Source organism: Haliotis rubra, unplaced genomic scaffold (assembly GCF_003918875.1).
Source record: "Haliotis rubra isolate DU_JTF1 unplaced genomic scaffold, ASM391887v1 Scf387, whole genome shotgun sequence".
Lineage (NCBI taxonomy): Eukaryota > Metazoa > Mollusca > Gastropoda > Lepetellida > Haliotidae > Haliotis > Haliotis rubra.
In genome coordinates this window covers 53,138-67,292 of record NW_025767065.1, presented here as the reverse complement: position 1 = coordinate 67,292, position 14,155 = coordinate 53,138, and the positions used below count along the sequence as shown (strand labels likewise).

The 14,155-nt window shown below is 41.3% G+C and overlaps 1 protein-coding gene across 1 annotated transcript; it reads left to right on the top strand.

Moving 5' to 3' along the window:
- The first annotated feature begins 270 nt into the window (after positions 1–270).
- Positions 271–3,825, top strand: LOC124286575 (X-box-binding protein 1-like). The gene is given in 5 exon segments (XM_046722943.1): positions 271–574; positions 1,783–2,124; positions 2,888–3,020; positions 3,023–3,287; positions 3,388–3,825. Coding segments are annotated over 5 exon segments (1,152 nt in total). The 5' UTR covers positions 271–413; the 3' UTR covers positions 3,639–3,825.
- Positions 3,826–14,155: the final 10,330 nt, after the last annotated feature.

Genomic DNA, 14,155 nt, shown 5'->3' with positions numbered 1-14,155 from the left:
GCAACTTTAATGACACCATAACTTATTTTATGAATAATACACCACGACTATTTACAAGAATAAGCCAGTTGTTTTCAGTAACTATAAAATACACAAAACGAAAGTTCGTTGTGTTTTCCCAAATCGCTGATGCAACCGGTCTGTTCCATGTTTACACCCCACGTTCCCACGTAACGTCATAGGCTATTTTTAGCCACGGCTTGCATCAGGCACAACAGCCAATTAGAAACCAGCTCGCGCAAGTCAGCTGTCGGTTTTAACCAATGCAGTTTGACCACATCAGCACTCGCACCTAAGCCATGGAAGAGACAAGACGTTGAAAATGAGTTGACAGTAACAAGCCTTGAAAACTACCCTTAGATGTTGAACCGATCCATTTCCGACCCAAGGATATTGTACACCGACTACGAATAATGTCTCTGCTAAGCCCTAAAACTATCGTGATCACCACGATGCCGGGCAAACAGCCCGCCTATCGCTCCATGGCTCTCTCGGACAACATGGACGAAGAAGGGGCACCGAAAAAACGACGACGCTTGACACATTTGTCAGTTGAAGAAAAAATGTTGCGAAGGTAGGTTTTTAGGAAACAGTTAATCATGTAGTTGTGACTATCTGATGTTCAAGGTTTGTTTACATTGGTCGTTATGGCCGATCGTCAATAGTAGGATTTGGGTGGCGTATGCGCCATTGAGTTTGATAACCGGCTGTCGTGTTGGCAATATAGATCTACTTGCCGACGTCACTGATTTTCTGGAACATATTGATAACAATTGTCGCTGTTGACGTATTAAATGTGTACTTCCGAAGTCAACGTGCCATATGTTACAACAAGTAGAAGGCAGCTGTCATAGGCCAGGAATATTATGTACAAAAGGGCGTGGCACTGAATCAGTTATCCCAACACGAGCTGAATTCGACGTTCTGGTGATTTCGACGATTGCATTGCACGCGCTATATCGGGGGAGTACGTGTGCGATCGGATCGAGTGCACAAACAGTTTCACTGGTAGGGCGGGTGCCCAGTCGCTGTCCTGAGAAGTTTTATTGACAATGGAAATCGGGAAGTAAAGTTATATAAAAAGCAAATAAACATCAATATTATTTACCCGAGATCGTTAATACAACTTACGATGCAAAATCAGTTCCCTTTATAACAAAAAATAGCAAGCGAGAATTCAGTTAGATCAGTCGTCTGCTGGTGACAGGCAATATATAAATAGGAAGCCACGTGATCACAACACTCCCTCGCAGTGCGGAGCAAAAAAAGTATGGCTCATCGTCGAAAACCCATACAAAATACCCGGATGTTACGAGCGGCAACAGTTTCGCCGATACGATTTCATCAACGCTATTTTTGTAGGGAACACTTGATATTTTTGTGTGAAATAGATGAATATATCCTTTATCACTCAAGCTTAGTAAAATACAAACTTTAAATGATATTACAGATAAAAAATCCTTTTTTGGTCTTACATCGTCGAAAACCCCTGACACCGGGATACCGTATTAAGTGTTAAAAAACTTAAACTTTGAACCCTTTCGTCATGTCATGTATTTTCATGAAATCGTGAATGAAAGTGAAGTATTTGTTGGGTTAAAGTAATATGAAGTATGTATTAATTGGTTACCAAGATCCAAATATAACAATACATGTGTAGGATCCCCACATTTTCTCTTATATTATTTCTTTCACTATCAAGTTCATTGTGGTCATGAATTTCGAGTTAATGTAATTTGTTTTTTATACAATATCGTCAATGTTTATCATTTTCTTTTCCAGGAAATTGAAAAACAGAGTCGCAGCACAAACAGCCCGTGACAGAAAAAAGGCACAAATGAGTGATCTTGAAATAAAGATTGCTAAGTTGGAAGCCGAAAATAAGAAGTTGCTAACAGAAAATAAATTGCTGAAAACAAGTTCCACATCCCTTGTGAAGGAGAACACAGCGCTGAAGGAGCGTCTTGGACAGATAAAGCCATCTGTCAGTGTGTCGTGTGGGCGTGTGAGCAAGTCTGAACCCCCCAGGTCTGCAGCACCTGCTGATCCTCTGCCGAAGGAACAGATACAGGCTCTCTCCCACGTCCTCATGATGCACTACGCAGCATTCTCCCTAACTCTCAGGTAGGCACATTTCCTTCATAGTATATTGAACCTGTTTCAATTCCTCGTGTAATAGGTTCTTTGCAACCTAGGTTGGTTGTGTGAGGTGCCGGGGCGGTGGGGTAGTCTAGTGGTTAAAGCGTTGGCTTGTCACTCCGAAGACCCGGGTTCAAATCCCCACATGGGTACAATGAGTGAAGACCATTTCTGGTGTCCCCCGCAGTAATATTGCTGGAATATTGCTACAAGTGGCGTAAAACCAAACTCAGTCAGTCAGTGTATGAGGTGGCATATTGGAAAGGGTGGTCAGAATTGGGGACTTTGTGGTTGGTGTCTCAGGTGATGTGGATTGTTCCCTGTGATACAGATCCACAGGTTATCTGGTTCAGACTCTTATTACAGATTGTCGTCACAGCTGGAATATAACCAAGTCCAGTTTAAAATAACAAACATCACACACCGGTATCATATGAGGAAAAATTAGACTAGACCTTTCATGGTTTTCATGGCTGCATGTACTAAGTCAATATATAAGTCAATAATAATGTCAATGTGTAGTTATATACGGGCATAATTATTTATACAGTTCACTTTGATGTTTCTCATTATTAACAGGAGTGTCATTAGCTTGGTATTTAAGGATGGGCAAAATGTTTCCAGTTGACACAACCATTTGTCAAACCTTACAATTATGATAAAGTGAACTGAACATTAACAGGTAACACTTCTCGTCACAGCTTGGGTGTAATTATCGTGTTCTTATTGCGTGTATTTTACTTAACAGCCTGATGTTCTGCTTGGTCTGCTCGAACAACTCCAAGACGAATCAACAGGCATCAAGTCGCAAAAGAAAACAAGCACATCCAGCCCGCTGTCCGTCTGTGCTTCCGGAACAGCCACGCCCAAGCGACCAGTGGTGGGGGCGTCACCAGCAGAGCTGGAATCCATCAATGAACTGATTAAGTTTGACCACATATACTACAAGGTGGAACCCGGTAGCCAGACTGTTGCCAAGACCAGTCATGCTTCTCAGACAGCCACAGAGGTCCCAGTGGCTGTGTGCCCTGTCTCGTCTGTCAAAGAAGAGGTCAAACAGGAACTATGTGTTCCCATGACAACAGACAGTGATAGTGAGGCTAATGTAGCAAAGAACATCCCAACCATTTGCATTGATGATGACTCAAGTATTGAGGATGAAACAGGACTGCAGCTTCTTGAGGATATCGAAAGCCTGCTTCAGTCTGAGGAACTGCTTGACTTTGCAGATCTGGATCCCGCAAGCTTGACTTCGGGGGAGTGTGGAGATTGAGCAGGAAAACAATTGCAGCAAATCACGAGGCCAGAAAAGGAAGCACTCTGATTCAAGTAGCAACTCCATGTCTCTAGACAATCTCTCAGTTGATGACCATCTGCAGGAGTATTTCAGTGATTCCGGGATCAGTGATGTTCCATCTCCATCGAGTGACATGTCATCGTCTCTTGGTGACGAATCTTGGCATGAATCATTCTCAGAACTCTTCCCGGATCTGCTGTAATGAGTGTGTGTGTTCACCTGGAGTGTTCCAGGGTGTTCCAGATGGACTCGCTAGAGCCTGGAGTTGTTGCCTTGTGGTCAGAGACGCTTCTATGTGATAGAGACAGCAGTGACTGGCCCCACTTGTATATTGTTTTCATTCTCATTCACTCATCCCCCCTAATAAAGTGAAAGGAATTTGGGTTCCATTGATTTGTTGCTTTTTCTTTTTCTCACTGTAATCTTTGATCAAGCCAATGTCAAGGGAGAAGTCTAAAAATATTTGTGATTAAAATCACATATGGTAAAGGAACTGATCACATATTAGGTTAGAGCTGGAGGGAGGAATTAGATCATGACTTCGCCGCAAATGCTCACCTTATTAACCATAGGCAGATCCAGAAATTTTCAGGGGTGGGCTGGGGTCGCTTTTCACTGTTCACATTATTTAATTGTAACCTGTAACAGATGGAACATCTACTGTTTACTTATGATAAATAACCTGTTAGGAAATAAGAAATATTAGGTTGTATGCCCTCACTTGCCCAAGAGTTGTAAGAAATTTCAAGCTTCCCCTTCACTGTCAATTAACTGAACCCCACTAAGACATAATATATAGTGCAGGGCGGATGCAGCACCCCTGCAACACCTCTTCTTTTTCTCTCTCTCTCTCTCTCTCTCTCTCCCCAATGTAGTAGGGCTAACTTCGTTTACTTGTGACGACATATACATTCAGATTGTGTTTCTGTGATCAAATGGAAAAGAACACCTTGAAATAGAAACAACAGGTTTGAATGAATTTTCCAGCTGATAACGTGCTGCAGTTAAATGATACTTCCATCCTTTGTAATCATGCATAACCTTTAGTTAGGCTAGTTTTGCTACATTTGTATGAGGTGATCGTGCAATTTATAGTTGTGAGGCCTTCAGTTTCCTTCTCAATGTGAAGCCTCTACTGGGTGTTCACGTGAAGGTATCATCCCTCAGACTGAGAGGGGCAGTGGGGTAAGCTAAAGCGTTCTTTTCCTCACAGGGGTGGTGTGTGAAGTCAATTTCTGGTGTCCCCCTGTAGTAAAATTGCTAAAAGCTGCGCAAAATCATTCTCAGATTGTGAACCTTTGTCCGCGCCCAAATAGCTCTGGTTTCTTATACCCAAGATTCTGAACGCTCACATCCTTATATGTCAGAAACAATGTCAAGAAATTTCAAACGAATAAATAATATGTGAATATCTTTGTATGTAAAGTAAAAAAATGGAGACAGTTGTGAAGTTTGAGGTTAAGGTTCTAATAGTGCATGGCCTGAACAATTTGACGTGTGTGCCCAGGTGGAATGAGGTGGACGAACATTACACCTGGTGAAACCTGGTCACCTGTGGCTTTCACAGTCGTGCGGAAGTATCTCCGTCTGTTACCCTGTGGTCGCAGCCATGTTGTAACTGACTAACTTAATTCCGAGTTAGAATTGTTCTTCGGCGAACAGTGCTTGTACGAAGCGAGCTGTTGGCCTGCCTCGCTGACTCGACTGATGCATTGTATCCCTGTTGCTGAGATCGATGCCGATGATGTCGATCACTTGATTGTCGATTATTGACAGACCGCCGTCATATAGCGGGAATATTGCTGAGTGCGACGTTAAACAACAAACGAGGCCTGATTTTATCCTGTGTTGTCAGTTAGCTAAAATAAAGTTAATATACTCATGGAAACAAATAAGGGAAAACATGAAAGCAAAAGTGTTCCTTTCTTCTTTTCTAGGTTTCTTCGCATGCTTTGTATTGCACTGTTGGGGGAAAGCCGGGAAAGCATCAAGGAACACGTGTCCTTTCGTGTGTTCCTTTATTTGTTTCCATGAGTATATCTGGAATCTGTCACACGTGCGATACATTTGACCATCATCTTTTTGCTGAAATACGTGATTTTTATACCACACATGCAACATTCGTGATTACACAATGCCATTTAGAATGTGGTCAAATACAACATATGTTATATTTGGGATTACACTGTTTTAGTAAAGTACAAATTCTAGTACTTTTTAGGGTTGAGTCCCATCCGGGCTTCGAATCCCTGAGGGTGTGGGTTCGAATCCCGGGTGGGACTCAACCCTAAAAAGTACTAGAATTTGTACTTTACTAAAACAGTGTAATCCTAAATACAACATATGTTGCACATGCAACATTCACCCCAACCTGTCATTAATTTGCACCATCAGTTTCAATGTCGAGTGGGTGGATAAATATACGATAATAATCAAATATATTTAGGACGTATCGGTTGGGAATATATCGTTGGTAACAGCTGCGTTGTATTGATCTGCAACGTGTACAATGTGCCACGACTCACTTAGCTGATATTTAAGGTATGGGTCAGACAGATTTCTCAGAATCTGTAGGATCCTATTTAACGGACCAATGAAGGGTAATAACCGGAATTTACCAAACACTCGTAGGAGGCAACAGAGGTCTTTGAACTCGTTGTTTGAACTCTCCAACCTTGGCGTCTTCTCTTTCAAATATACGTTAGGTCCAAATGCACTAATATGACGATCTATATATACACAAAGAACGTAATTACGCACCCACTGTATTTTTCCAATAATAGATTTTCAACACGTACATAAAACTTCTCGTGGTGACCAGGATGGAAAAACATGACTTTTTCTGACCCGTGATCCATGTTGATTTTATGATAATAATTGATGATAAAACCCCAATGATTTTCATTCAAAACCATGTCAGTTCAAGTAAGGCCCTGGAATGTTGAATTTATTGGTTAATGTGAACAATCAAAATGTCCTTTTGCGTGTCTTACACGTGTCAGTAGCGACTGTGACTGTATGACAGTCAGTACCCTCCTCCTCATACCCCCGTCAGCTTCCTGATCCTCTGAAGGGTTGAGTTGAGTTCCAGCCATATAGTGACGAGAACAAGTTTGCATTAATAAACATTGTAAGTACATACTCGGAATGAGTTTTATTTCAAAAACATATATTCATTACATTGTCATTTAAAAGCAAAAAAAGTCATAGCATCAAATTTAAAGTAGCTTCCAAGTGGGCCAGGTTCTGTACAGGAGGATCCCTTTGTTGCACACAACGACAACCATGTCCCAGATATACTCCAAAGATCGGGCCTCATTCAATCGTGAGATATGTCAGGGGGTGCTTAACTAAGTTCTTTGTGTATATGTACCCCCTAGATCGACGCCCATGATGTCAATCACTGGATGGTGTGGTTGCAGGTCGCTGTCATAAAGATGGAATTTTGCTAAGTGTGGGGTTGAATATAAAACAAACGAAATTCGTTTAATCCTGTTTATCAACTTGTGAGGATCAATAATAACATCTGGATTCGGTGACCAGCTTTCTTTAAATTCACACATGGTGATGCACAAATTTTGTAAGAAAAAAACATTGACCTACCTCGTATACTTTAGTTACTTTTTGTTTTTGAGAAATGAGTGAGAGTGTATCGAGTGTATGGGTACAGAATTACTGTATACATCCACGGACTGTCATTCAGTACAGACTTGGGGCAAGTTACTCTACCAGCTGACATTGTGTGTGAAATACCACTACGGTGGGAAAAGCTTAGCAGGTGCACATGACAGTGACATTCAACCTCCGACTATTAAGTATATACTGTGTATATTGTCCTAGGTGGCGCTCTCCACGTGTTGATGCTATCGGCACGATCAGGGATGTAGAACTATACAGATGGCCACGCCCTGCTGCATTACCAGTGTGAAACAACTGTCTCAAATGGTGAAATCGCTATATAATGCTCATAATCATTGCAATAAACGTGCAAATCGTGCTTTCAGTAAAAGTGCCGTGGACTGCGTGCTTGTTAGGCATATTGGTATAGTCGCCAGTTAGGGGTGAGTGAGTATGGTTTTACGCTGCTTGCAATGTCGCAATATGCCAGCAATATCACGGCGGGGACACCAGAAATGGGCTTCACACATTGTACCCACCTGGGGAATCGAACCCAGTCTTCGGCATGACGAGTGGACGCTTTAACCACTTGGCTACCCCACCGCCCCAGTTCGGAAGAAAGCTTGAAGGATATTTGTCCTTCAGAAATGAATCTCTTTGGAGCAAATACACATGACTGGTCAATAGCAGTCTTTACGTACCGCATTTCCTACAATAGACAGTCGGTCTTCTATGAATTTCGCGTCTGTTTCAGAGGCCGACTTGTTTTGTTTCAGGCTGACACGGTGACAAGTCACATCCTGACCGAATCCACAACTGCCAAAGATTTATGTTTGGGAGACAGTCATTATTAAGTGACTGGTGTAATAATTAGAGGCCGTAACTTAATATGATCGAGGTGATTAATTACAACTAATGATGGACCAGGCGTCTGTTGTGGAGAGTGCGTATCTCTCATATTAGTATCCAGACGTCTTACAGAGGAAATACGGTATAAATACATCTCGATACACTTTCAGACTGGACATTGAAACTTTAAACGGCGACTATAAGGCTTAACAATGTTTCTTGAGGTCGTATTAGGGGACATAATTCCATCTGGGTGAAGATCACGTTTAGGTGAAGGAGGTTGTCTCGATATGTGAAAATGAAAAACAGGCCCTGGACTGGAGACTGCGGCAGTGTGTGGCGTCATGCACGTGAATTCCGTGCTCCTCGACTCAACACCTGCACTGAAGGTTGTCAAATCAACAACTTTCCATTTCACTGTGCAAAATCGAAACTGTGTATCATAGTGTACACGCGTTATCCTGTTGACATGTGGCTCCTTATACAGCGGGTCCACAGCAAGGCGACAGACGCCGTACAACCAACAAGCTGGACCCACCACCATGTTCCTGCCAGGATCGACTGCACGGATCATTCTTTTCTCCAGTTTGTTTAGCAGTACTAAATATTTTCGTAATTTCATCACAGTCCCGTTCCACAAAGCGACCTTAGCACTAATATGATCTTACTCCCATACTACATATACGGTAACTATTAGGTCTCGCACCTATTTACCTAGACTAACATTTAGTCTCTGAAATGAACATATTTTACAGAACCAAAATTTAATAAATTACAATCATAAAATATAATAAAAAAGAGCCCTTAAACTTTCTTATACAGAAGATGTGGTAATCTCGACTTGTCACATATTGTAGACTTGCTTGGGCTATATTGGGTACATGCATGCATGTATGTATGTATGTATGTATGTATGTATGTATGTATGTATGTATGTATGTATGTATGTATGTATGTATGTATGTATGTATGTATGTATGTATGTATGTATGTGTGTATGCATGTATATGTGTGTGTGTGCGTGCGTGCGTGCGTGCGTGCGTGCGTATGTATGTATGTATGTATATGTGACAGTGTTATTCATTATGTAACAATGTTTCAAGTGTAATTAGTTGTATTTGTAAATTATAGGGAGGTCGTGTGCTGTATTTGGACTAGTGTTATATTTAGACAGAAATATCTGGAAAGTGGTAAAAGGAGCTAGTGAATCATCTGCCTTAGTTTAGATTACAGGCCCCTTCTGGAAGGTACTACAGCTAGGGTACAACAATCACATGGGTCTTTCCACTGCATTCTGGCCCAGGTATACTAGCCACATAAAGAAACTGTGCACACAGAAAATTCCTTCAGAATTGGAATACAACACAGAAAAGACGAAATGATGTAGACACTTTATAAGCTGAAGTATCGGGCCACAACAACAAGAACATAAACAATATCCGTAACGATGACGTCAGAAGTTAAAAATTGAGTTGGGGGCCACACGTCGAAGTCACAAACTCAATAACGGGTATGACCATCATGCGCGTTAAGCACAGCAGTGCATTGACGACGCATAGAGGCTACCTAATGAGCATTGAAGGCCTGGGGAATGGTTTGGGACGTGGTCACTGCCGTGTCTGAGATGAATCACCCGAATCCATCTGTCCTGTCTTGGCGTCGTTACTCGGGGACGCCCAGAACGTGGGTGGTCGGCGACGTCATTAATTACTGTTTCCATAACGCCTGACCAATGCAGATATCGTGTTACGATGGTATTGGAAATGTTCTGCCACCTGTTGTTGGCTCATGCCTGCTCGAACCATTCCAATGGCTTCATGACGTTGAGCAGATGTTAATCTTGGCATGATGTGCATGTGACTTCTCATGTGAATTTGTGAACGTTTGAATGACCAAAGATCAAGCTTTCGACAGTGACAACAATTTCTGAGTTTCACATGTTGTGTGCAGCTGCACGGGCTGCACGTGCAGTAACACATTGAAAGTCCATAGGCCACCATCAATGACGTCACGTCGCCTGGCACCTGCATGAGCGTTCGATTGTCTCCAATACTTGCTATGTTCACGCCTTATTTATGTATAAAGACGCTGTCTGCCTATCTTTAAAATTTCTGTGTGCACAGTTTCTTTATGTGGCCAGTATAGTTGGAGAATATGGGGTGAGTCCTATCCGGGATCTGAACCACGCTCTCAGATATAGGTACTTAATCGCCAACACACAACGTATGGCAAGAGTTCCTTACGTACCCCCCACCTATTTTTTTCAGAAAATACAAAAATATACAACTAATGAAAAGTACTTTATAAAATAGGCTGCATGGGCGGATCCAGGAATTTCGGAGGGGTGGGGGGTTGGTTCGAACACCCTGAACCCCCCATTGGCTCCGCAAACGCCAAACAAAATATCTTCAATGTGGTCTTAAGTCATTTTCAAAAGGGGGTCGAACCCCCACTTCTCTGGATCCGCCAATGGGCTGGGTGTACGTAAGATCGAACTCTTTCCACAAGGATATATAAATATAAGCGATCAAACCAATCTAGCTGACAAGGCTTCCAACTGGAAGTCTGATCATGTTTGTGACGGTGATATCGACGGCACCCGTTGCAACATGATAGAATGTGTGACGGTGTACCCCTCCATCATATTGCGTGGCGTCAACCCAGACTGAAAAAGCATGCTAACCAAAAGTTCCGAGCGACGAAGTTCTTACAACTGTAACCAACGTATGAAATATACGCCAAAAGCCCAGACAGACATCTGGGCTGGTAACTCCAAAAACTTACCAGCCCAGAAGAAATTTAACCAGTCCTTCTTAAATACTAAGTAGACAGTGCCAATGGACATGTAATCTGAATTTTTTTCCACCCGTCCATCGGGCTGGCTAGTTGTCAAATAGACCGCAGAAATCTAGCCCGTCTAGGGCGGTCGGACGGGCCTTATTTCATATACTGCTGTAAATATCATTGGCGGATCCAAGCGTGCGTGCGTGTGTGCGTGTTCCAGGGACATGACTGAAGACCACATTGAAGTTTATGTTTTGCATTGGCGGAACCCAAACTCAACCACCCCTACACCCCACACCCCCTCTCCGAAATACCTTGATCCGTCCGCCTATGGATATGTTCCTGTTTACTACATACAAGTAGCAAGTAAAGTATTGGTATTATATATATATATGTATATGTATATATATATATATTACATACGCTGAGTGAATTGTGAACTGTCTGTGGCGCGTAAGTTTTACGCTTGCTAAACAGTAAATAGTCTAGTTTGCAGCGAAAAAGTACCGATTAGTTTCAAAGTAAATCACATAAAGTGAAATTAAGATTGCGAATCCTCATAATTTTACCTTGCCAATTGAACATTTAAATTTCCGAATTTTATTCAGCTTAGGATAAAAGTTGTTTAATAAACGATCATAGTTTCAAATCGCTATTATTGATTTGAATTACAAGGGGGTAACCATACAGAAGACCATCTACTACTATTCTATCAAGCTTGCGAGGGAGCAACAAATTCACTCTTCGTCAATGACTGCTCCCTGGTAGCCCGGATGAACATGACAACAAACTCAACAGGTGTTTGAGAACCAACACATGTGGAACTTCAAACAAACGTACACACCACGAAACGCCGGGTAAGTAACAGCTTTAGTTTTTTGTTGGCGTAGAGATGTTCCATAGTTTAGATAACTGAAAATATTTACCTACTCGTGTTTGTACACGTATTTAATGTGAATTTCGTCAGTCGAATCGAAAAAAAAATAGCCGTGAAGTATTCGGAAATTTCAAACATTTTATTTGGATGAGATTCTAAACAGTTTCGATTATACTGTGTCATCATCTGTGCAATATATATGTCCGTGGAAGTCCTCTTAAAGTAGGGGGGCCAGACCCTCGATATAACAACACTCGTCGATCAGCTGTTATAATGAAACTCTCGAGAGCTGCTGTGGTGTGTAAGGGGTACCCTTCGTTAGACGTCCCCCATACTCTACAGGCGCTCTGTCACGGATAGAAATTTGCACTAGTACTATAGTTCTTGCAAAACAAGTTTGGTATTACAAGGATAAGCAGATAGTTTGGTAAATTATTACTATTTACTGCTGTCTTTTCTCCCCTTTAGGGTTTCATAAATGATGGGGGCGGTGGGGTAGCCTAGTGGTTAAAGCGTTCGCTCGTCACACCGAAGACTCGGGTTCGATTCCCCACATGGGTACAATGTGTGAAACCCATTTCTGGTGTCCCCCGCTGTGATATTGCTGGAATATTGCTAAAAGCGGGCGTAAAACCATACTCACTCACTCACTCATAAAATATGATTGGATGAGGACGAGGGCTAACATTGAACAATGTAACCTTACAGACTGTTGTGATGTAAAAGTGTAGATCTAACTGTAGACAATGCCTTAAATTTCCCCAAAATCAGTCTCCGTTTATTCTAATTACAAGCCATGGATTATGAAAGTAATTTTAGTAGGTCTGGGTTATCAAAATAATGTGGACAAAATTTGAAACAGAATGATCATATCCTGTGGGATTCTCAATAATGTTCACTTTCTAATACCTTATGCTTTAGACCGTCTCCGTGGTGTAGTGGTTAGAGCGTCCGCCCGGAGAGCGGAAGGTCGCGGGTTCGATCCCCGACCGCGTCATACCAAAAGACGTTAAAATATGGTACTTGTTGGTCCCTGCCTGGCGCTCGGCATTAATGGGTACAACAAGGACTGGTCGGCTTGGAGTCAGTATAATGTGTCTGAGTGGGGTATTCATGCTTCACTGTGGCATGGTATCTCAGTGGGCTAGCACTATAAAACCAGCTTAAGTCTGGGCTAGTACAAGCAGCCGCACATACACATACACACGCATGCACGTCATCATATGAGCGAAATATTCTCAAGCACGACGTTAAACCCAATTTCACCTCACCTCACCTTATGCTTTATAAGGACCAGGTCAGTCTAATCAGAATAGTGAAACACACTTGACAAACTTTGCAGAGTTGTGCCCCTTGGTAATCGCTAATGATGGGTTCAAATCTCAGATTTGTCCTGATGCATGGTTTGTCTGAGCCATAGGGTTGGCTAAAAGGATCAATAATCGGAAATATTGTCGATAAGAACAATTATGAAAGATTATCAGTCTGAAATAGTGTCATCGATAATATTGTACGTAAAATTTTGTGATAGAATAAAGTTTTAATTTACTCACACAATACACAAAGTTAGGAATTTAATCTTGGGATGTTTCTAAATTCTGTTCAGGACAATGTTTTGTTAGTAACTAATGCATAAACATGTCGCTGCTCACCAGTGGTGGGAAATATATTAATTTCTTTCAGACATATTTTGGCATTTTGGCTCAAACTTACTTATCCGATATTTATTGGTAGTCAATCAATATTTAATTAACGATTAGCAAACTCTATGACTATTATTGATAGCCAGCCAGCCCTAATACCTGGCCTACTGGTTTTCACCAAGTGGTAACTATACAGGCTTGGTGAAAGCAATTAATCAAGGGATTAATCTAGAATTGCTAGCTGGTAAATTCAGAAATATTATTTTATAAAAAAAAAGAGATTTGGTTAAAGTTTTTGTTTTCTTAAATTACAGTCAAACACTATTGTGTCAAAATTGCGGTTGTCTCAAAGTAAAAGCTTGGTCCCTGCTTATTATTTTGGGATTGTGTCAAACCTGGTTGACTCAAAGTATTTTGGTCCTGTAAATGTTACATATGTTATATTTGGAATTACACTTTCTCAGTAACGTTATAATGTCTGCAATGTTAATGTCTGCCATGTTACCAGAATTGTAACTTAAATAGATTCAATGGGGAAGGGTAATAAATATTTGGGGAATTGTACCAGCATTCAACTGAGGGCTGAATATCGACATAGGAGCATGTCTGTGTGAACCATTGTAACTGCTTATGTAGCAACACCAGGGCTGTGTATTGACAAATATGTTGTATTGCAATTTAGATACCCGTATACGGATTGCGATATATTGGTATCTAAAGTGTTTGACAGAGAGTGACACTGTGTACGCAGATACTTTTTCTAAATGCTAAGGCCCTAAAACTATTTATTATGGTCTAATAACAGCAATCACGAAAGTATTTAGAATTCTGTTTTCTTGTTTATACACTTTATAGTACATGTCTTTAAAGTATGATGCTTTGTCAATGCACTAAGAAGGGAAATATCAGTTGTGAATGAAAGTTTGTGTAGGTTTTAACTTAACCATT